This window comes from Tenrec ecaudatus, chromosome 4, assembly GCF_050624435.1.
Source record: "Tenrec ecaudatus isolate mTenEca1 chromosome 4, mTenEca1.hap1, whole genome shotgun sequence".
Classification (NCBI taxonomy): domain Eukaryota; kingdom Metazoa; phylum Chordata; class Mammalia; order Afrosoricida; family Tenrecidae; genus Tenrec; species Tenrec ecaudatus.
Window position 1 is genome coordinate 3,424,020 of NC_134533.1, and position 22,473 is coordinate 3,446,492.

Below are 22,473 nucleotides of genomic sequence, written 5' to 3' on the forward strand. Positions count from 1 at the left end.
TGCGCGTTTTGAGAGCGATTGTCACTCAGCGTAACTTCCGAGGAGCGGAGGCTTCCCAAATGGGCCCGCGGGCAGCACGGGGATCAGGTACACGCGCCCGCGATCGCGCCGGCCCACGCGCCGCGCGACCTTTTTCGGTGCGACGGGTATAGCTGACAGGTTTTTAAAGGATTGGGGGGGAGGGGGGGCAAGAGGACACATCGGGCGGAAGATGCAGCTCCATGGGAGAAGCGCCCGCCGTCACTCACGCGCTTTGCCGCTGCTGATTGGTGTTCGCGATGGCCCGGAGTCAGCCCAGGGGGTGTGTCAAGGTGCTTTCACCAATAGGGGCACTCGGCTGCGGCCCCCCCGGAAGAGCCTCGACTCTGATTGGCCGCGCGGCACACACGTCAGCCTTGGGGGCGTGGCGGCCGGTTGCGTGGTCCAGGAGGTGGCAGAGTGGGTCTGGTTGCCGGAGGTCGGGATTCCGAGCGTGCAGGTGAGACTGGGCGCGCGGTGCGCACTGGCGCGCGGGTGGAGAGGGGCGCAAGCACGCACATGGGGAGGGGGTGCGAGGGTGAAGAAAGGTGGGGAGGGGTTACAGGCGCGAGAACGCGCAGGTGGGAGCGGGGGGTGGGGTTCGTGTAGGTGGGGAGGGGCCGCGCGGTCAGGTGAGCAGGGGGCTTGTGCGCCAGGTGAGAGGAAGCCCTGCTCGGGTGGCGGCTTGGTGCTCAGGTGTGGGAGAGGGGTGTGCTCAGGGAAGCTGGGGGCATGTGGCCTGGTGAGAGAAGCCAGCGCTCCAGTGACCAGGGCCCGAGGGATGGACGACCATTGTCTGCGGCCGTGGCGGCCCCGCTTCCCCGGACGCTTCGTGGGGCCAGCTGGTCCAAACCCCGGATGCCCGCCCAGGGCAGGCTGGCTTTGTCTTCTTCTGAGGGCCCGGCCGGGGTAGGCGGAAGGGGGAGGGTTTAAGCCACCGTGGGGTGTAGGTGAGAGATGCAGGCTGAGCTCCCCCACCCCCTTTCCAAAGCTAACGAGCCTGTAAAACATTGGGTGTCTTATTTCTCTCCTATAAAATGTACAGCTTTTCCAAAAGCCTGCGTTTTTCAGGGTAGGTATTGCGTTAAGTGGGTTTCCAACAAAAGGCAGAGAGAGGGGATCCTCCCCCTTTACCCCTTGGGCTGAGGCACCAAGGCCCATGAGCCACAAAAACCAAACTCCATGCTGCCCACCGGATGCCGACTCTTAGTGACCCTGCAGGACAGGGGCAGGACTGGGCCTGTGGGTTCCCCAGACTCCAACGGCCTGCTGTTGGGCACCAGGTACCCCCGTGCCCCCCCCTGCCCCCCCCAGTAACTCATCTCATGACACCTCCACCCAAGTCAGAACTGATTCCTTGGCACTAAAGACAATTCCAGCTCACCTGAAAACAAAGCCAGAAACATCCACAAGGAGCTGTTGATGCAAACAACAGTCCTCTCAAAGGCTTGTCCTTCTGCGCTGTGTGGCCCTTTGTGTTAGCCTGCCTGCTTCTAGCTTCTCATCCCTATTCATGTCCTGCCTGGGGTCCTGGAGTCAGCATTGTGGTTACATTGTCATGGTGAAGCTACCTGTATTTATTGTCTCATCCACTAGTGATCATGGTTTTGTCTTGTGTTTCATTCATCTGTTATATAGTAAATCCCGAGGGAGTTGGAACCTGGAGTGGAAAACTGTCAAGGGAGAAACCCAGACATTTTCCAGCAAGAAGAATAATCTGGAGCAGAGTTAGGTATGCGAGGGAATTCCATCTTCTCTCTTTCTGCTGGCGTGCTTGTTCATTGAATATTTGTTTTTAATGTGGCAGGCAGGTCAGTACTCAAACACTCACTGCCATCGACTCGATTACAACTCATAGCAATCTTGTAGGATGGTGTAGGGCTGCCCTTGTGGGTTTCTGAGACTGTAACTAATATGCTCCCCCCCAAAACAAACAAACAAACTCACTGCCATCAAGTCAATTCTGACACACAGCGGTCCTATAGGAGAAGCTAGAACTGTCCCAGTGGGTTTCGGAGACTGTAACTCTTAATGAGAGCAGAAAGCCTCATCTTTCTCCTGTGGAGCAGCTGGTGGTTTCAAACTGATAACCTTGTGGTTAGCAGCCCAAGGAGTGACCATTCCACCACCAGGGCTCCTAGGGAGATGAATAGGATGGTTTCTGCCCCTGAGTTTATACTCTAGTGGGGCTTGGGAAATAAGCTCTGACACAGGTAAACCATTCCAGACAGTGTGCAGACTCACCCAGCAGACACAGTAGCTTGGGTACATTGGCCAGGAGCTGGGCACCTGTCACTTCTGATGGGCCGGTCAGGGGTGAGGGAGGACCCTGGTAAGAGCCCCCAGAGCAGCAGGGAGCAGGGGCCAGGAACTCAGGGTGGTGGGGTCAGCCTGCCTCAAGCCCTTGTGGGCCTGCAGCAAGGAGCCCTGAGCTCAGGTTGTCAGCTGAGCACCCCACCGCTGACTCAAAAGTAGGCGGTTTGAGCCCACCAGCCGTTCTGTGGGAGGAAGATGTGGCTACATGGTACCAGGGGGATTTGAACCCTCAGACATCCTCCAGGACAGCTCTACTCCCGAGTCGGAATTGTCCCGTGGACAGGGAGTTGGTGTGGGGAACAGCACATGGGAGGGCACAGCGGAGGATGAGAGGGAGGCCAGCTGCCAGGACTGAGCCACTACCTCAGGGTCATGATGGAAGTCGGGTGCGCGGTAGCAGCTGGACCAGAGGGGTGTGACGGGTCGGGTCTGCTCATCCTGGGACCCCTCTGAGCATGGCACCTTTTCTTCCCTCAGGGCCCAATGGCGGCAAGACCCCAGCCGAGCGTTCCCAAGAGCAGGGGCCCGGGCAGTGTTGCCAATGGCAGCGACGACTCTCAAGGACAGTGGGGTCGTGCTTGGTAAGAACCTCGGCCCCTCTTCCCAGTGACATGGTCACTCAAGTGCCCAGGTGCGCAGTGCCCAGCTCTTGGGATCTTAAGGGTCATTCCATTTTTTAAAAGACCTTTTTGCCAAGCCTAGCCTAACAAAAGAGGAGCAGTTTTCCCCTTTAAACAGGGAGCCTGGAGGAAAGTTCTGGAGCTGAAAGCAGAGCGGAGCCCCGGGCAGCTCAGACAGTAAAGCGCTGCCTGTGCCTCCCTTGGAAGAAAGACTTGGTAACCCGAGTCTGAAAAGCAGCCTTTGGAAGACAAGTGGGGCGTGGGTCTAGCTCACACTGTCCCCCCACCCCCCAAGCAAACCAGTATATTTGAACTACTTGGAGTCCTTCCCAACACCACACCTGGATATTGGTGTCCTGGTTCTTGTTGGGACATAGGACGTGTGGGGGGAACTTGGTGCTCAGGATGGGCCCTGGCCTTTCTCTGGGCTAAAGACTGTCACCTGATAGGCTTTCCCACTGAGACTTGTGTTGCTTTGTTCCCCCGGAGTGGGCATGCCTTGCTTCGCCCCGTTAGCTCAGGTTTCTGTGTGTCTGCTGCTCACTGGTTTGTCCACCCTGGAGGTTCCAGCGGCGTCTGCACATCCGGCCAGTGCTTCCTAGAAAGCACTCAGACGTGCCACCTTTTCTGTCTGCGTCCTGCAGGGTCACGAACAAGCACACACGGTGGCTTCGTGGGCGGGTGGGGAGGGGGGCACGAAGGCTGACTGCAAGCGAGCCCCCCCCCCCATGCTGTCTTGCAGGGAGGTGGACTGGTTTTCCTTGGCCAGCGTGCTCTTCCTGCTGCTCTTTGCCCCCTTCATTGTATACTTCTTCATCATGGCCTGCGACCAGTACAGCTGCTCGCTGACCACCCCCGTGCTGGACCTCGTCACCGGCCGCGCTCGGCTGGCCGACATCTGGGCCAAGACTCCTTCGGTGACGAAGGAAGCGGCCCTGCTCTATGCCACGTGGGTCACGTTCCAGGTGAGCCCTCGGCCTCCCCAGGGGAGTGGTGGGTCCTTATGCTGGGGTTGCAGGGGGGTGTCTTGGAGTGGGTGCAGCCGTGTGATGGGGAGAATGGCCCCATGGGGTTTCCTAGCTTGGCATCTCCCAGGAGACCCCGGCTGTGCGTTTGTTTTCCCTTTAACCTTTGACTGTGAATTGGGTGCCTGCTGACAGCCTGGGCCTCCGTGAGTTTCCCACTTAGCCGAAGACGGCATGGTCCCTCCCTTTCATGGCCATCCCTGCCGTGACGCCACTCCCCGGGCTTCCCGTTTCTCGCCCCCCTGGCTTCTCTCAGTACTCTGGCACAGGCCACATGATGCCCTTTGGACCGCAAATGGTTGTCGATTCAAAGTGGTGTGCGCCTGCTTGTATCTTTGTTTGCCATCTGGGCCTGTCTGTTCTTTAGCTGAACATTGCTCTATGGGTGGGGGAGGGGTGTGAGTTTAGCTCCAGGCCCGAAGGGTGGCCAAGGACCCTGGGTCAGCCCTGGCGGTTCTCCCAGTCTCTCCTGTGACCCACCCAAACCCAAACAGATCCCCCTGCCGCGGAGTCCAGTCCAACTCTGCCCGAGAGCTTCCCAGCTTCTCAGGTCTTTATGGGAGCATAGCTTCATCTGCCTCCTGAGGGTGACCTGTGGGTTTGAACCAGCAACCGGTGATTAGCGGTCTAACACGTACCTGGCAGGGCCACCGTGGCGCTGCCTGACCAGGGAGCCTGGTTTTTATGTTTATGAATTTGAGTTTTGTCCCACATTTCTCTGCCACACGATCCAGGATTTTCAAAGGTGAGCCCTGTCAGAGCCACTGGTGGTGGGGGCCGGGCACCATCTAGTTCTCCTGCCCTCTGGGTCCCGAAGGCTCAGGTTTGCAGGGTCCCTTCGTCCTCTGGACCACTCGTGTCCAGGTGTGTTTGACGCGCTGCACTCTGGGTGGGGAGAAGCCCACGGTGGCACCTTGCAGGGCTGCTCACAGGCCCAGTCAAAGAGGCCCAGGAACGGGGAGGGTGTCTCCGGTCATGTCCTCTGCATGCTGGCCCAAAGCTGGACCAGGTGGAAGAACAGATGTGTCGGAATGGCAGTGCTGGGCAGTGCACCGAGTGCTCACGGACACTGGAAAGTCACCAGCCCTGCCCTGGAAGAAGCGCGGCCATGATGCGCCCCAGAAGAGAAGACGGGGAGAGTTGGCCTCACGCACTGTGGGCGTGTTGTCAGGAGGCCGGTCCCCAGAGAAGGACACCGTGCTTGATAAAGCCACTGTTGTTAGGGGCTATCGAGTCGGTGCCAACCCGTGGCGACCCAATGTACCACAGGACGCAATGCCACCTGGTCCTGCGCCACCGTCGTCATGGCTGTGCGTGAGCCCATTGTCGCAGCCACCGTGTCAGTGTCGCTCCCGGAGGGCCTTCCTATCTTTCTCTGCCCCTCTTCTTCACCTATCACGTTGTCCTCCTGCTCTCTCCTGAGGACACGCCCACAGGAGGTGAGATGAGGTCTCGCCCTCCTTGCCTCTCAGGACCATCTGACCCTACTCCTTCCAAGAGAGCTGTTTGCTCTTTGGGAAGTCTGTGGATTTTGTCCACCTTCGCTGTCAGCACCATCGTTCGACTACATGACTTCTTTAGTTCTCTTTACTCAGTGTCCAACTTCTCTGTGCACAGGAAGTGATTGGACATACGACGGCTTGGGTCAGGCCCATCTCAGTCCCTGACTTAATAGTCTCATTTTTTCAACACTTTAAAGAGGTCGTGTGCAAACAGATCTACCCACTGCAGTGTGCCCTTTGATCTTTTGCTGGCTTCCACAAGCATTGGTTGTGGATCCAAGTGAGATGTGACCTGTGGGTCCAGGGGTGAGGAGTTCGGTCTTCCTGATGTTGAGTCATCCTCCACACTGAAGGCTGCGATCCTGGATCTTCATCAGCAGGTGCTGCAAGTCCTCCTCACTCTCAGGAAGTGAGCTTCTGTCTTCTGCATTTTGGAGCTTGTTAACAAGCCTGCCTCTAATCCTGATGTCACACTCTTCATATAAACCAGCTTCTCTGAGGATTTGCTCAGCATACAGATGGAGCAAGTGTGGTGAGAGGAGACAACCTGACACACACCTTTCCTGATTTTAAACCAGGGAAGTGGTTCTCAACCTCCTGAAAGCCGTGACCCTTTCATACAGTTCCTCGTGTGACCCCCCCAACCATAGAATTATTTTCATTGCTACTTCATCGCTGTCATTTTGCTACTGCTGTGAATCGGGCGATCCCTGTGAAAGGGTTGTTTGGCCCCCCCAAAGGGGTCGCGACCCACAGGCTGAGAACCACCCGTTCTGTTTGCACAGCTGCCTCTGGGGCATTTCCAGGTTTCACCGGAGCACAGTGAAGCGTCCTGGAATTCCCATTCTGCTCAAGGCCACCCATGGTTTCTTAGGAGCCGCATAGTGGGGCATTTGGCACAGCCAACAAAGCACAACTAGACATCTTCCTGGGTCTCTCTGCTTTCAGCCAAGATCCATCTGATACCAGCAGTGACAAGTATCCCTTGTTCCACGTCCTCTTCTGAGTCTGGACTGGCCTCTGGTGGCTCCCTGTCAATGTATCACTGCAACCTCTGTTGGACGATCTTCAGCAGGATGTGCTTGCAGTCCATGTCGACTTACTGGTCGTATGGTGTGAGCTGCTGCCGGTCTCCTTTCTTTAGAATGGGAGCAGATGTGCACCACTTCCCGTCAGGCGGCCAAGTCGCGTCTTCCCATTTTCCTGGCAGAGCAGAGTGAGGGCTTCCAGGGCTCCATCGGCTGGTGCACGCGGTTCAGTCGCTCTTCATGCCTTCCCGGAGCCTTGTTTGTGGCTGATACTTTCAGTGCAGCGTGGACGTCTCCTGCAGCACCGGCAGTTCTTGCAGTGGTTGAATGTCAGCTAGTTGTTCTTCCTGCGGTGACTGAGCCCTTTCCATCGTCTTTTGATGCTGCCTGCATCGTTCGATGTTTTGCTCACGGACTCCTTCAATCCTGCAAGTCAAGACTTGAGTTTTTCTCGAGTTCTTCCCGTTTACAACGTTCTGAGTGCCGCTCGTCCTTTTAGGTTTCCTGATTCTCGGTCTCTGCAGATTTTATTATAATATTTGACTTGGTCTTCTCCAGCTGCCCTCGGGGATGTGCTGTTCCGCTCGTTGACTTCATCCTTTCTCCCAGGTGCCTCAGCTACTGTGCGGTTCAGGGCAGGTTTCAGAGTCCCCGCTGATCTTTTTCTATTTTTTTAAATGATCTTTTCTATTTCTTTGTCACCCCACATGAATGCCACCCCACTTGCATGTCACCTTGTGAGGTGCCACCCTGGGAGAGCAGTGTGTGTCTGCCAGCAGCTGTAAGGTGGATCCTGGGTTGGAGCATCTCACCAGAGGGCGGTTGGTGCAGGTGGCTCACAGAGCAGGGGCATGTGCGGGCAGTGTGGGCAAAGCTGGGACCGGTCCCCTAACCCCTGTCAGACAGGAAAGGCTCCAGGACACCACTGAGAAGGAGTACCAGGTGCTGAGGGGGGTTGGGTGGGAGGGGCCTGGTGACAGGTAAGGGGCTTTTTTTTGAAATAAGGGGTGAGGAAAATGGCACCCACTGTGTGATGTCACCTGCCTGCACTTGGAATGGGTCAGGCGTGTGGTGAATGGGTCAGGTCAGCTGTGAATAATATCGCAACAGACTGGGCAACAAAAATGGAGCAAGGGAGTCAGGTGGGATGGGTCAGGGGGGGGGGGGGCTTGGTGTTCAGTTAAGCATGACTCCCTCCCCTTCAGGGATCCCTTTCAGGAGGGGAGGAGAGCCTGCAGGCCCAACTCACGGAAATGTAAACTCTCCTCATGTAATAAGCACCAGCTCTGGTCATTCACATGTGAGGCCTGCGTTCGATTGCTGGCCAGTGCTCCCAGGCACAGCCAACACTTGCCCATCTGTGGTGCTGCTGAGCAGGTGACAGCAGAGCTTACAGACTGAGGGGGACCAGGAAGAAAGGCCTGGCGATGTGTTTCTGTGGCCCAGAACAGCACTGTGTACTGCTCACCTGTCCTGGTCCTGTATACGTGGCGTCCCCAAGAGTCAGCAGCAACCACGAGAACAACCCCAGCGGTGCCTCTGGCATTGGCCTTTTTTCCTGCACCCGGAGAGGCCCAGCACCTGGGCTGAGCCTGGGCCCTGTGTCATTTGCTCCACCTGTCTGTCTTTCAGGTGGTCTTGTACTCGCTGCTTCCCGACTTCTGCCATAAGTTCCTGCCGGGCTACGCTGGTGGAGTTCAGGAGGGCGCAGTGACCCCTGCAGGTACGCGCAGCCTGGCCACTAGGTCCCTGCATCTGTGTGCCCGGTCCTGGCATCTCCTCGAGCCCTGCTCATGCCAAAGGTGCTCATAACATGGCAGGAGTGGGGCCGTCCCAGGTACCAGGCTGAAGATGGCTTTGTCCCTGAGAGAAGGAAGGGGCACCCACTCAGCCCCGTGGTGGGGTGCTGTTCTGGGGACAGTGGGGCAGCACATGTCCTTCCCACCCCTCAGGAGCTCCCTGCAGGGCACTGGGGGGGCTGGCTGGAATTCCTCCCCCTTCTGTCTCTGGGGGCTCCTGTCCAAGGTCAGGCTGGGTCCTCCTGGAGTTGCAGGGAGCCCAGCTGCTCAGAGGGGAGCACTTGCCCTACGTCTGCCCACCTGGGCCTCGACAACCCTAACCAATTGCCAGTGGCTGTTGATTTCCTGGCCCATCAGCCTGCCCTCAAGACACCCCCCCCCCCGCCCCTACAAAACCAAGCCCGCTGCCATGGAGTGTACCCTACTCATGCCCTTCCCCGCACTGATGCCCTTCCCCCCACCCTGTCGGGTCTCCTTGGCTGGACCTGATTTCCAGGCCTCCTTCTCAGTGCCACCAGGCAGGTCTGAACTGCCAGCTCCTGGTTGGCAATCAAGTGCTGACTGTCACTGCCACCTAGTGAGGGCAGCCATTGCACCATGAGCTCAGACAGGTGGGTGACCTAGATGATATTGGCATCCTCTCTCCACAGGGTTTGTCAACAAGTACCAGATCAACGGCCTGCAGGCCTGGCTGGTCACCCACCTCCTCTGGGCCACCAACGCCTACCTGCTGTCCTGGTTCTCGCCCACCATCATCTTTGACCACTGGATCCCGCTGCTGTGGTGTGCCAATATCCTGGGCTATGCCGTGTCCACCTTCGTCATGATCAAGGCCTACCTGTTCCCCACCAGTGCCAAGGACTGGTATGTAGTCCTGGGACTCTGCCGGCCGATGGCTGCCGTTGCAGCCTCTGCCTTTCTTGGCGTCTGAGGCTGGAGTCCCCTTCCAGACAGACCTCCAGCTGCGGGACGACAGTCAAGAGTCCATCTGCAGGCTCCCGGGGCCGTCCGGTCGGCACCGGCCCTGCACCGTCCACACCATTGTTCTTTGCGTTTGAGCCCAGGGTTGCAGCCACTGTGTCCGTCCATCTTGTCCAGGGTCTTCCTGTTCTTGCTGCTCCTCTACTTTACCAAGCAGGATGTTATTCTCCAGGGACTGGTCTCTTCTGACTTCTAGCCCCCTCCAATCAGGTTTCCAAGGTGGTGAGTCTTTCTGGGAGCAGACAGCCTCCTCTTTCTCCCGAGGAGCGGCTGCAGAGTTCGAACCAGTGACTTTGTGGGTAGCAGTCCCAGTGCTTACCGGCCGGGATTCCCACGTAGTTAGCATTCGAAGGAACGCAGCACCCATGGAAGACAGACTTTTGAGTTCAGCAGAGTGACTGTGTGGTGCGAATGGAGGCTGCTGGGTCGTGGTGGTTTCTGGTTAGGGGTTCTTCTTGGGACAATAGTTTCAGGTGGCGGGGCCCTGGTCACCCGGTTTGTGTGACTCCGGAGAGCGGATCCTGGAGAATTCGCATATCTGCTCTACAGCCCCTTCCCCTTGGTGAAGATTCTTGGAGAGAACCTTTGATTCAAAGGTGAACACTCCATCTAAGAGCAAGTGGACATGGAGATGAAGGCGGCTGAGACCTGTCACATAGCAGGGAACGTGGACAGACAGATGCTGGCCGCCACAGTGACGGCTGCTCTTCTGCAGCCAGGCCTTTGCTCCCATGGCCCTCCCAGTCGCCCCTCTCCTGGCTGCCCTGAACCCCTGCTGCAGACACAAGCTGGCTGTGGGGCGTCCTCATGGCGGCTGTTTGCTGTCACACTGGTTCAGGCTGACAGTGGCCCTCACACACCATGGAGGTCAACACTGCCTGAGGCTGGCCTGTTGTCTCGTCCCTGTCCTGGCCAGGCCCTTGGTGGTGGTTGTGTTGGTCCATCCTGTGGTGGTTGTGTTGGTCCATCCTGTGGTGGTTGTGTTGGCTGTGTCCGTGCATGTTGTTGAGGCTTTTCTTCACTTTCACTGGCCCTCTACTCTACCCCACCGCGTGTCCTTTCTCGGGCTCCATGGTTCTTTCCTGTGACGGATTCCAAGCCTCAGCTTTCCTTCTAAGGAACATTCAGGATGATCTTTGCCTTCACCAGACCCACCTCCCGTCTGCCATCTGGGCCGCCAGCTTGGCCTGCCCCGCGGTCCCCGCCTTCCGTCTTCCTTGACCACATCCCATCTCCTCCTCCATCACTCAGGTGTGAGTGCTACCCTGCCTGTGGCTGGGACCCTGGAAGCTGCGCCCCCAGTATTCCAAACACCGGCAGGGTCCCCAGGGTGGACAGGCTTCAGCAAGCAGAGCTTGTGGACAAGACAGACCAGGAGGAAGGGAGAGGCTTCCACTTCCGAGGACGTGCGCTGCCACCTGTTCTCCGAGCGATTGGCCACCGAGAGCCGTCTAAGTAGCGGGGCACACAGGCTGTTATAGGGCCGGGAGGTGAGCCTTCCATAGGCAGGTTCAGGTAGAGCTGGGAAAGATGGCCGGCTGGTGGCCGTGACTGTGGCTCTGGCATTGGAGTGGTCCGAGGCTGGCACGGGACGGGGCGGTCTTTCCTTCTCCCCATGGGCTTCTGGAGCCGACGCCCCTGCACCCGTTCACTCGTGGCTTTAGCTGGCAGGCACCCGAGGCCAATGCACTCAATGTGTCCTTCTGTGTTCTGTGTGTTTGAAGCAAATTCTCAGGCAATTTCTTTTACAACTACATGATGGGTATCGAGTTCAATCCCCGCATCGGCAAATGGTTTGACTTCAAGCTGTTCTTCAACGGACGGCCTGGGATCGTGGCCTGGACCCTCATCAACCTGTCCTTTGCCGCTAAGCAGCAGGAACTGCATGGCCGAGTAACCAACTCTATGGTCCTGGTGAACGTCCTGCAGGTACTGGCGCGTCCTGACAGGGGCTAGCCAGGGCTCAGAGGCTGGAGGTTCGCCAATGACCTGCCTGTTGCCACGGGGTCAATGGTGACTCGGTGGCACCATGTCCACCAGAGAACTGCTATGGGGGATGGGGATTCCAAGGGTTGGCCTGGCCCCTGAGCACCCTGCTGGGCTTGAACTTCTCGTTTTTCTAGAGAGTTCCTCCCCCTCCACACCCAGATACGTGTCTGGGAGATGGTTACAAGAACACAGATACTGTTCCCAGGTGTCTTGTGGAGCATATACCTGACAGGTTCTGAGTGAGGCAGGTGCTTCCAGGTGGAGACATAGCAGGTGACAATCCCAGTAGCAGGAAGGTTGGCAACTCTGAGCAACAGGAATACCCTGGCTTTGGAGCAGAGAAAGTTCCAGAACCTGGGGCCAGGTGGGGCGAGAGCTTGATGCCAGGGCCATCCAAGTCTCTCCTGCACTGGAGACCTGGGATTGAGTCCCAGCCGGGGGGCCTCATGTGCAGCCAACCCCCGTCTGTCCATGGAGGAGTGTGTGCGGCTGGGCAGGTACCAGGGGAACATCTAGGCTGAGACTAGGAAGAAAGGCCGGGTGAGCTACCTCCCCAACCAGCTATCGGGAACCCCCGCTCTGACCTCACATGCATGTCAGCCCCTTCTGTAGTCACTGTGGGGACCCTGCTTGCTATCACCAGCTGTGGGCCCCTCCTGGCCCTTTGGGGTTGAAGCCCCATTCCCTGAGGGGAGACGGTAGCCGATAGCTGCCCGGTTTTGTAGGCCATCTATGTGCTGGACTTCTTCTGGAACGAAACTTGGTACCTGAAGACCATGGACATCTGCCACGATCACTTCGGGTGGTACCTGGGCTGGGGAGACTGCGTCTGGCTGCCGTACCTGTACACGCTGCAGGTGAGGCGCGTGGGCCGGCCCGAGTGCGTGTGCACACCATTTGGTGGCGTCCCTGTGAGTCAGTCTTGTTGTCGAGCACAGACAATGAACCCACAGCAGCTTCGGCTCGCAAGCAGTTCAGTGACCAAGCCCACTCTGTGCCATCGGGTCAGTTCACCCGGGCACTGCCCCCGCCCTTCTGCTGGGAGGTGCTGGCACCTGCCGCTGTCCCTCAGGGGTCCTGGCTTTACTGCATGCCTCGGTGGGCCCGTCTTTCTCAGATGGAAGCTCAGATCACATGTACCCTGCAGATCCCCCATGGGTCCCCCTCCCCACCCCATCTGGGTCCTGGTTCAGCTCTGCTCTCCAGGTTCCCCACCTTCCCCGGGTGCTCAGGAGGTTCCGCGCCGATTCCAGAGCACCAGGATGACTTGGGTGCCCAGAGAGCACCATCCTTGTTTCACCGTGGTGACCTCCCCGAGGTCGGCCTCACGCACCTGTGTTCAAAGTGGCTTGGTGGGGAGTATTACCATTTTGGCTTCCCATAGACTTTGGGGGGGCCCTTGGCTGTTTGCTCATGTCACCCCATTAGCAATGCCCTGGGGCAGGCCTCCTTCATCCATAGGTATGGCCTCCATGGCAGGCCTTGAACCTGTGCCCACAGGCAGCATGTGACCCGTTCCTTGTCGCCTGTAGGGCCTGTACCTGGTCTACCACCCGGTCGAGCTGGCCACGCCCCACGCTGTGGCCGTCCTGTTCCTGGGCCTGCTGGGGTACTACATCTTCAGGATGGCCAACCACCAGAAGGACCTGTTCCGCCGCACGGATGGCCGCTGCCTGATCTGGGGCCGGAAGCCGCGGAGCATCGAGTGCTCCTACACGTCGGCCGACGGGCACAGGCACCACAGCAAGCTGCTCGTGTCCGGCTTCTGGGGCATGGCCCGCCACTTCAACTACACGGGCGACCTGATGGGCAGCCTGGCCTACTGCCTGGCGTGCGGCGGCGGCCACCTGCTGCCCTACTTCTACGTCATCTACATGGCCGTGCTGCTCATCCACCGCTGCCTCCGCGACGAGCACCGCTGCGCGCACAAGTACGGCCGCGACTGGGAGCGCTACACCGCCGCCGTGCCCCACCGCCTGCTGCCCGGTGTCTTCTAGGTGCCGTGAGGCTGCCGGGGATCTTTCCTGCACTCCGAGGTTGTCACCATCAGCCTCCTCACCTGCAGGAAAGGGTCATCCCTTGGTGACACCACTTGGTGACAGTGTGCCCTCTCAGAGCTGGAGACCCAGGAGCCACCCAGTCCAGACAAACTCTGACTCATGACAGGGAGCCCTCTGTTCCTGGGTGTCAGCACTGTATCCCTCCTGCTGGGTAAAGCAGGAGTGGCAGAGAAGGTGGGCGCCCCCCAGAGGGGGTCACCAAACCCGCTGTTGGCACTTAAGAGCAGGGCCCTGTAGCCCTGGCCTTCTCAGTGAGCATAGGCTTAGACCACAAGCAGGGGACGTCAAAGGATGGGCCGGCCTGCTTCCCCGAGGCTGTTTTGCTTCCCCTTGAGTACCTTTCTGGGGTGGTGGTGGTGGTGGTGGTATGGGGTCCCTGGTGGTGCCCTGTCCTGAGTGCACACACCCTTCTGAGCTGGAGACCCCTCACTGTGGCCTCCAACTCTGCCCATGGTCCAGTGGGCACCTTCACTCGGAAGGGGTGACCCCTGCCAGCCCCCTGCCCTGGGCCCCCACCATGCCGTCTCCTGAACCCCTGGGGCCAAGCTTCCCTCCCCAGGTGCTATCCCTCAGATGAGGGACTTCTGCCAAGGGACGGTCCTGTGGCTTGTAAGCGCTCTTTACATTACACTCTCTCTTTGAAGTGACCATGTGGCTTCACCTTTGGAAGGGATGGAGCAGGGGTACCAGTCTCAGGCATAACAGAGAGGAGCCCTGGGCTTGGTGGGTTATGGGTTGTGCTGCTAACTTCGAGGTCAGCAGTTCAAGCCCTCCAGCTGCTCTGCAGGATGCAGATGAGGCTCTCTGCTCCCCTTAGGAAAGGTTGACAACCTTGGAAATCCACCAGGGTGGTTCTACTCTGTCATGTAGGGTGACCGTGGTCAACGTGGACTCTGGCCGTGAGAGAGGTACAGGAGAGCTGAGTGTCCAGCCCTGTAGCACCTGCGTGGTCGCCAGAACACTCGGTTGGGTCCAATTCATGGGGGTTTCCCTTACCTGCACATGTGACTAGCTCCTCCCAACTGTCCAGAGTGAGTCTGGTGTTCTGCTGTGAATCATGGGGTGCTCACTGCCCTTTGTTCAGCAGGAGGTCACCAGGCCTTTCTTCCTAGTCTCTTGGTCTGGAAGCACCACTGACATCTGCCCACCAAGAGTGAGTGACCCCGCTGGGGTTTGAGACTGTGACGTCTGATGTGGCATACGCACCAGTCTTGACTGAGTTATGCCAGAGCCTGTGTTGCCAGGCTCATCTTGCATGGGCAAAGGCAGTGTACCTGTGCCAAGATCCCCACCTAGGCCAGCCTTAGAGCTTACTGTCCCGCAGGGAGGGGTCCCAGACGCCTGTATGGTCACAAGCCACCCAAGTGGCTATAATTCAGTGGACTGGGGACCAGTGTGGACAGTACCAGGCACACCAGACCCTTCCTGTCCTTCAAAGACTTGCGCACATTGGATTTAGTCTGTGCTTGACCTGAGCCCATGTACCGAGGAAGAAAGGCCTGGTCACCTATTTCTATAAAGACCACAGCCCAGCACTCCCGTAGACAGTTCTGCTTGCTGACACACGGGGTGCCCTGGCTGGAACTGATGATGCCAACAGGCTAGATGCCAGGGTGGTCGAGGACCTTGGGTGTGGAGGACTCCTGCCCCTGAGTTTTGGCTTGGCTGTCTAGCACCTAGGTGGCCTTGGGCAGTTGCCTTGTCTTCTTGGTGGCTTGGCTTCCTGAGACGGGCTGGCCAGGAAGACTGGGGTTCCAGCCAGCTGAAATGGTTTTCCCAGCTTCTCAGAGCTGGGTGGCAGTGACATCTCATACATGGTGCTCACAAGCCTGCCCGGCTCCATCCCGCCATCCAGCAGGCATACCTGCCCCTCTCCTGACCACCACAGGTGAAGCCTGGCTCTGTTGCCCAGGCCAGGGCAGAGGGGCTCCTGGGAGCCCACCTTCACATGCAAGGTAGCACATGCCGCCCGTTACAGGGCTCCTGAGTGCTCAGTAAGTGACAGCCCTGGATCCAGGGGCTATAGTCCACAGAGGTAAGGACGGAGCACAATGGCCGAGGACCTGGAGGGGGTGTTTTTAAAGACTGAGCAGTCCATCCCAACAGGGTCAAGGTGTGCCAAAGCCAGGGGACAGTCAGAGAGGCCACAGCTGTGCGACCTGCCCCTACCTCCACTCCCTGCCACCCTGTTGGCTGCCCCCTGGGGCCTGAGCAAGGTACTTCTGGAGAACCAATGATGAATCCAGAGACGGGAAACATGGGGAAGGAGGACGTGGACACCATCGGCCCAGAAGTCCTCACTACGCACTGGACGGCGACCTGCAGAACTGCTCTCTGCGCACCTCACCCAGCCCCATGAGGATGACAGCCTGGGGAGGCTGCCACTCCAGGAGGAACCAGCTGCCCTGTCTGTCTCCTTAGAAGCAGCTGGTGGGTTCGAGCCAAGTGTGTAACTACTGAGCCACCAAGCACCCGACACTGACAATACCCACCCCCACCCCATGATCGAGCAGATTCTGACACCCAGCTGCCCTCTGAAGGGTTCCTGAGACCATCTCTGAGAGCAGACAGTATCATCTCTCCCCGAGGGAGCAACCTGCGGGTTAGAACCACCAAACTCCAGGATGGGGGTGCAGTGCTTATTCCGCAGCACCACCAGGGCACCCAATAATGGTGATACCCCAAACCCACTGCTGCCAAGTTGCCTCTGACTCATAGCGACCCTACAGAGTTTCTGGGGATGAGCATCTTTACGGGAGCAGACAGCCTCATCCTGAACCCTGTAGTTAGTTAGCTACCTTGGTGGCCAAGTGCTAAGCCACTGTGCCCCAGGGCTCCTCGTAGGGATAAGAGTGAGGGGCCATTTGTAAGGACCGGTCCCATCTCTTCCGGGCCTGGCAGGGAGGGGAGGTGGCACAGCGGTTGCGTGGGAGATACCTGGCCAGTACCCCTGGAGAACTGGCGCAGGGGCAGTCCTGCTCTGTCACGGGGCCACTGAGTCAGTGACTGGAGAGCACACAGCCCCTCTGCCACTGGGATGCAGGCGGCAGGGTCTATGAGCTTCAAGTCCAGGCCTGTGAGTTTACTGAGGTCCCTGACAAACGACCGCATGCTGGTGCTTCACAGAGTAGAGGTTTGATCCCTGGCTCAGGGCCAGTGGTCTGTTGGGGTCTCACTGGAGGAAGTGCAGGGGCTGTCAGCTGTGGCCCGCTGTGAGAGAGAAGCCTGCAGGTTGGCCCATCTTCAGAATCAGCGAAGAGTCAAGTAGTTACTAAGTAACCGGGGCAGTAGCTGTGACAGTCACTAGAGCCTAGACACCTGGGTATGGGGTGTGGAAACCCGAGGAATTAAGAATAGGGGTGGGGTGGGGGGTGGTGTCTGCTGGGAGCAGGGGGGAGGGGGAAATTCTTAGGTGACATTCAGGAAAGATTGCTGACCCCAAAGTCCTCAGCCAATGAAGAACCATGGGAGGGGGCTTGCAAACTAGGGGATATGATGCCTATAGAGGGCCTGTTGGGTGCCCCCACCCCGCTTTGCCTGATTTGTCTCCAGGCTTGGGTGCACAATTTTGCCAACTGGAACAGCAAGGGCTCCTCCCTCACTACCATGAGTACAGGTGAAATCTCTTCAGCACTCACAGTTTCTCACCCCTGCCAGCTCCCGTGGCTGCCAGCATTCCCTGACTTGTGGCCCCGCCAACTCATGTCTGTTTCAGCTACCACCTCGTCTCCTCTAGGGTAATCAAATCCCCCCCTGCACTCCCCCCACCCTGTGGTGATGCTGGACCCACCTGGGAAGCCCAGGCTCATCTCCCATCTCAACACCCTGCCTCGATCCCATCTAACAGGCCCTGGATTCCCGGGACCAGGCCACGGGGTCTCCTGGGACCAGTAGTCATCTGACTGCAGCAGCTATGTCTCCCTTACTCTTTCCCGTCTTCGTCATGAAGGGGAAGGCCACGCGCCCCATGGAGAAGCAGGTTCACGAGGAGAAAGGGATACTGAAGAGAGGAGCCAGTAACAGGCTGGCCCCTTCCAGCCTGTGAAGCTGGTCCACTCTTACTGTGTCCACTCCGTGCTGACTCTCAGTCACGCGGGCTAGGCAGAATGCAGCTGTTTCCTCGGGCTTTCCAGGCTGGTGCCTCTTGGAAGCAGAGCGGCTGGCCTTTCCTCCGCAGCACCTTGGCTCTGACTCCGAGCAACCCGAGGTGCAAAAGAACAGAGCACCACCAGGTCCTGTCCCCGCCTCATGAGGGTTCTCATGCCTGAGCCCACGGTTGCAGCCCCGTGTCAATCCATCTTGCCAAGGGCCTTCCTCTTTTTCGCTGCCCTTTGCTTTGCCAAGCCACCCCTTCTGCAGGGACAACCCGTCCAGAGCACGTGAGATGAAGTCTCCCCATCCACGCTTCTAAAGAGAAGTCTTGCCGTGCTTCTTCCAAGGCCAGTCTGGTAGATCTTCTGTCTGTCCATGGGACACACCACACTCCTCCCCGGCACCATCGTTCAAATGTATAGAGTCTTCGTTGGCACCCCTGGTGGTTTGAACTACCCACCTCGGAGCACATAGCAGTTTGCATACCAGGGATTCCTCAGGAAGATAAAAACCCACTGCTGCTGGCTCCCGACATCCCTGTGGGACTGAGCAGAATGGCCCTATAGGGTGCTGAAAGCTGCGGGTCTTCCCAGAAGCAGAAGGTCTCAGCTCTGTCCCACGAAGCGGCTGGTGAGTTTGAACTGCCAGGCTCTCAGGAAGTGGCTGGGCACTTAACTGCTGCACTGCTTCACAGAAGGAAACAAGCTGTGTGGTCGTTACATACTCTGGTGTCAACTTGCGGAGGGGTGGAGTCTAGCCTGTCAATCCGGTCGCAGCTTGATGACCTCATTTGGAAGTGCCACAGAGACAAATAGCTCACTGGAGGCCAGATCCACACAGACTCTGCTTGTCTTCCTGCTGACAAGCCACATGGAGCTACGCTGATGGAGCCAGAGCCCTGGAGCTGGAGGAGCCACATGAAGACCCACGCCAGCGCTGAGATGCTTCCACCACCACTGGATCCACAAGACCTTCCACCCACTGGCCTGTGACCTTCCTGCATTTGGCATCATTGCATGGCTATGTGAGTCTAAAGAGCAATTTATGGACTACAATTGGACATATGGGTTAATATAGACTTACGGACTTAAACTGGGTTGGGATGTTTTCTTAACATATAATTACTCTTTTATAGAAAGCTCTTTCTTACACACATATGAGTGTCTATATATTTGTTTCTTTAATAAAACCCAGACTGACACACAAGCCAAGGTTCTGGGCTGGAGGGCAGTGACACACTAATGGCATTGTCCACCTCGCTGGGAACCCTGAATATTGGGGTCCTGCTGTTCCTCACCTCTTATAGCTCGTCTTTCTGCTCAGTGATGCACGCTGATGAGCTGGAGAGAAGGAATGTGGGTGCAGTTCAGAATGGGGGCAGCTGGCAGGAGCCAAGGACAAGTCTCTCAGCCTTGCCTTCCAGCCTGGAAGGCACGAGGTGCTGGCCGCAGGAGGAGGGGCCTTGGCTTTTCCCAGGAGAGCTTCTGGGCAGGTGGCTGGAGGCGGCTGTGGGCCAAGAGCAGCTGGACCCCAGGAAGAGGCTGCAGAAGAGCCTCACTCATTTCCCACACAGGACTTCTGCCGAAAATTTGCTTTTAAAACACGGTATTGACGTAAGAGTCGCATCTCACACAAGCCCACAGTTCAGTCATATAAAAAGGGCAGTGGGTCTGTCCCCACCATCAGTTTTGGAACATTTTCATCTTTCTTGTGCTCCTTGTTAGTAGCTCCCTCCCTTTCCCCCAACCTCCCTTGCTAAGAAGCCACGAATCCAGTTCCTGTCTCGGCACACTCTCCTGGATTTCATAAGCATGCAACCCACGCATCCATCCACAGCAATAGTAACAAAACATTAAAAAAACCCAGACAATATTAAAAACTAGAATAAATTTTAAATGGGTTAAAGGGGAGAGCAAATGACGAGGTGTTACATTTTGACCTCGCTACATCGGCAAAACCCCACTTTTCCACAAATTCCAGGCAACGCTATTCCCATTCCTGAACTATGGCCAGAGGGATTCGCCTGAGGTCTAATCCACGTGGAGACCCTTCATGTGGGTTTTGGACTTTCATCCACGGCTTCTTGAAGACAAGGTGCTCAGAATTTAAGCTTGGGTACAGCTTCCTCCTTTGATCTTGGATTTTACGATATACAATCCTTGGCTCATACAGGCTGATGAGATGTTCTGATTTACAATCCTTGACTCACACAGGCTGGTGTGTGATGAGTTTTTAAGAACAGGCAATGTAAATACCCAGGGGCATCCTTGGGCAGTGACCCCAAGACACGAAGACACTTAATTTCACACAAAAAATAATTGGATGGTGTGGGTTGTGCTGTGTGTGTTTTTAACACCAACAACAGACAAGTTATTGAAAAACCAAGGGCAATAAGCTTTGTGCACACACAATCACGAGAGCTTTATTTGAAATAGTCCCATGTTGGACACAAGGAGCCGGGTGGTGTAGTGGTTACGAATTGAACTTCTCACCCCAAGGTCAGCAGTTCAAAACTACTAGCTGCTCCGTGGGAGAAAGACCAAGCATTCTTTCCCGTAAATTGTCAAAGTCTCAGGGTGGTGCTATCCTGTCCTATAGAGTTGCTAAAGGTCAGCGTCACTTCGGTGACAATGAATTTTGGGAAGAAAGATGAGCATTCGACTCCTGGAAACAGACATAGACTTGGAAACCCACAGGGCCTTCTCCCCTATTCGGCGAGACTGCTAAGAGTCGGCATCCACTCCATGGCAGCGAGGGGAGGGGAGGCTGGAAGTAGCGCAGGTGCCCCAAGTTGTCCGCAAGGCCGACTCCATTCCCGGAGGGTCTGGGGCTCCAGAACATGCACACAGGCAGACCCGGGGGAAGCAAGGGATTCGGACAGAAACCCCCAAAGCAGACAGACTGGTGGGCAAGCAGGGGCTGGTGGCCCTGTGCAGGTCCCTGAGGTCACAGCTGAGTTACAACACAGTACAATTGTTGTTCATAATGATGTCCCCAAGCCACCAGGGCAGGTGGTACCACACTCAGCCACCTAGCCTGCTGGAAGGTTCGTGGTTCCCCACCGAGGGCTTTGTGTTTGTCCCAGGGTCCAGACTGGCTGATGAACTGGGTCGCAGCCCTGAAGGAGGGAGACCAGGGGCTGGTCAGAGGGTGGCATCAGCGGGTGGCTTTCATCCCCAGTCCTTTGTCCCCAAAGCACCGGCCCTCATCAGAGCCCTTGGGCGTCCGATTTGTTGCCTAGGAGCGGGGAGCGGAGCACCACTGAACATGACCCATGATCGCTGAATCAACACGAAGCCCACCAGAATCAGACTCTTGGATGCTCAGCCCCAGGTGAGAGCCGCAGGCTGGGGCCCTTCTGCTTTTCCACGTGTCTGAGCTGGGGGCTGAGCGGGGGTGGGGGGGGGTAGGGCTCCCCGGGTGTGCATACATACGCATGTGCTCACCTGTAGGCTCCAAAGGTCTGCGTGGTGGCTGTGCTGGGCAGAGCCCTTCCAGGGTCACTGTACTTCTGTCCACACGTCTGTCTGGACGGTGAGCGTGCCTGGTCAAACCCAGCCTCCGTCCGCTCAGGTCAGGACGGGCTTCTGTCTGGAGTGGCTGAGGCCACTGGAATGTGCCGCCGCTTCTGTGCTGATTATTGTTTTTAGAGCAATGGGAAACTTACCAGCATTTGCTGGCTTACTGCAACGCCAGCCAGGGGGCACATGGGGACGGGATCCCCAGGAGCAAATGTCCCTGGGGCAGCTGCAATGAAGTGCCACACACTGGGGGCTTGGGACATAGGTTCCCAAACTAATTTGGTTTACCATTCCCCGTGACAGGAAAAGAATTATAGCCCATAATCCGGGATAAAGTGTTCAAACACTCATTAACATCAAGTCAATTCCATCTCCTAGTGACCCTGTAAGACAGGGTCGAATTGCCCCTGTAGACTTCCGAGACTGTCGCATAATATATATATGGGAATATATATATATTTGGGAATTAATATGTATATATATATCATATAATTCCATAGCAGAATTGTACACTTACTACCACAATCAGTCACCAAACAGTCCTTCTCTACGTCAACCCCTTGACTCTCACTCTTTACAGGAGTAGAGAACCTCATCTTTCCCTCTGGTGGGTGGTGTTGATCCACTGACCTTAGGGTAAGCAGCCTACTATCCCCCAGGACTTCCTGTTTAACCATCTTCTACTGGTTTATTGAAGTTTGAATTGTGGTTTTGGTGGAAAGTTCACAGTGCATGGCAGTTTCATGTACACCCCCCCCACCGCCCCCGTGTGGCATTTCCTGGCAGGGGCTGCAGTGCCCATGGGGAGCAGCCTTGTCCGTGCTTCCTCCCTGGGTTCCCGCTCTGATGCTGAGCTTGGTTTGGGAGGCAGAGGCTGCCCTTTGGGGCTGGTGTGCTGGACTATTAGAGGGCCCAGTCCCTCCCCGTGGTTACAATCGCTTTATGGCCCATGTGCTGTTTGGCTGCAAGGTGACCGATAGGGGCCATAGTCTGGGGTTCCTTCAGTCTCTATCAGACCAGTAAGCCTGATCTTTCCATGATATTTTAATTTGCCCCTATGTCTTTCTCCCCCGTTGGAGTCCTGGGGGCCTAGTGGGCTACACATTGCACTGCTAACTGCGAGGTCAGCAGTTCGAAACCACCAGCCACCCCTCGGGAGAAAGAAGAGGCTTTCTACTCCCGTAAAGAGTTACAGACTCAGAAACTCACAGGGGCGGTTCTGCCCTGTCCTGTAGGGTCACTGTGAGCCGGTGTCAACTGGATGGTCTTGAGTTTGGAGTTTGGGGTTTCTCCCTCTGTTCAGGATATGCTGCTGGGCGATGGGCACAGGAGGGCACCGTGGGTGATAGGCACAGGACACCGTGTAATCTTTGTCTGTCTTAGGGTGTCGGCCCCGTTTTATTCTTCTGCTTTCAAAGCGTTTGCTCCCACAAAGTGGAAACCATCATGGATTATATTGGGGGTGAGCTTACAGACCCAACATATAAGCCTGGTGTCTAGAGGGATATTGTCTGAACCAGCG

The 22,473-nt window shown here is 56.9% G+C and overlaps 1 protein-coding gene across 1 annotated transcript; it reads left to right on the forward strand.

Annotated features, from left to right (window-relative positions):
* Positions 1–360: 360 nt before the first annotated feature.
* Positions 361–13,986, forward strand: DHCR7 (7-dehydrocholesterol reductase). Its single transcript, XM_075545227.1, has 9 exons — positions 361–478; positions 1,657–1,750; positions 2,812–2,915; positions 3,697–3,919; positions 8,142–8,232; positions 8,959–9,172; positions 11,014–11,218; positions 12,004–12,135; positions 12,811–13,986. Exons 3-9 carry the CDS (start codon positions 2,818–2,820, stop codon positions 13,273–13,275), a joined length of 1,428 nt encoding a protein of 475 aa, XP_075401342.1. The 5' UTR covers positions 361–478; positions 1,657–1,750; positions 2,812–2,817; the 3' UTR covers positions 13,276–13,986.
* The last annotated feature ends 8,487 nt before the right edge of the window (positions 13,987–22,473 follow it).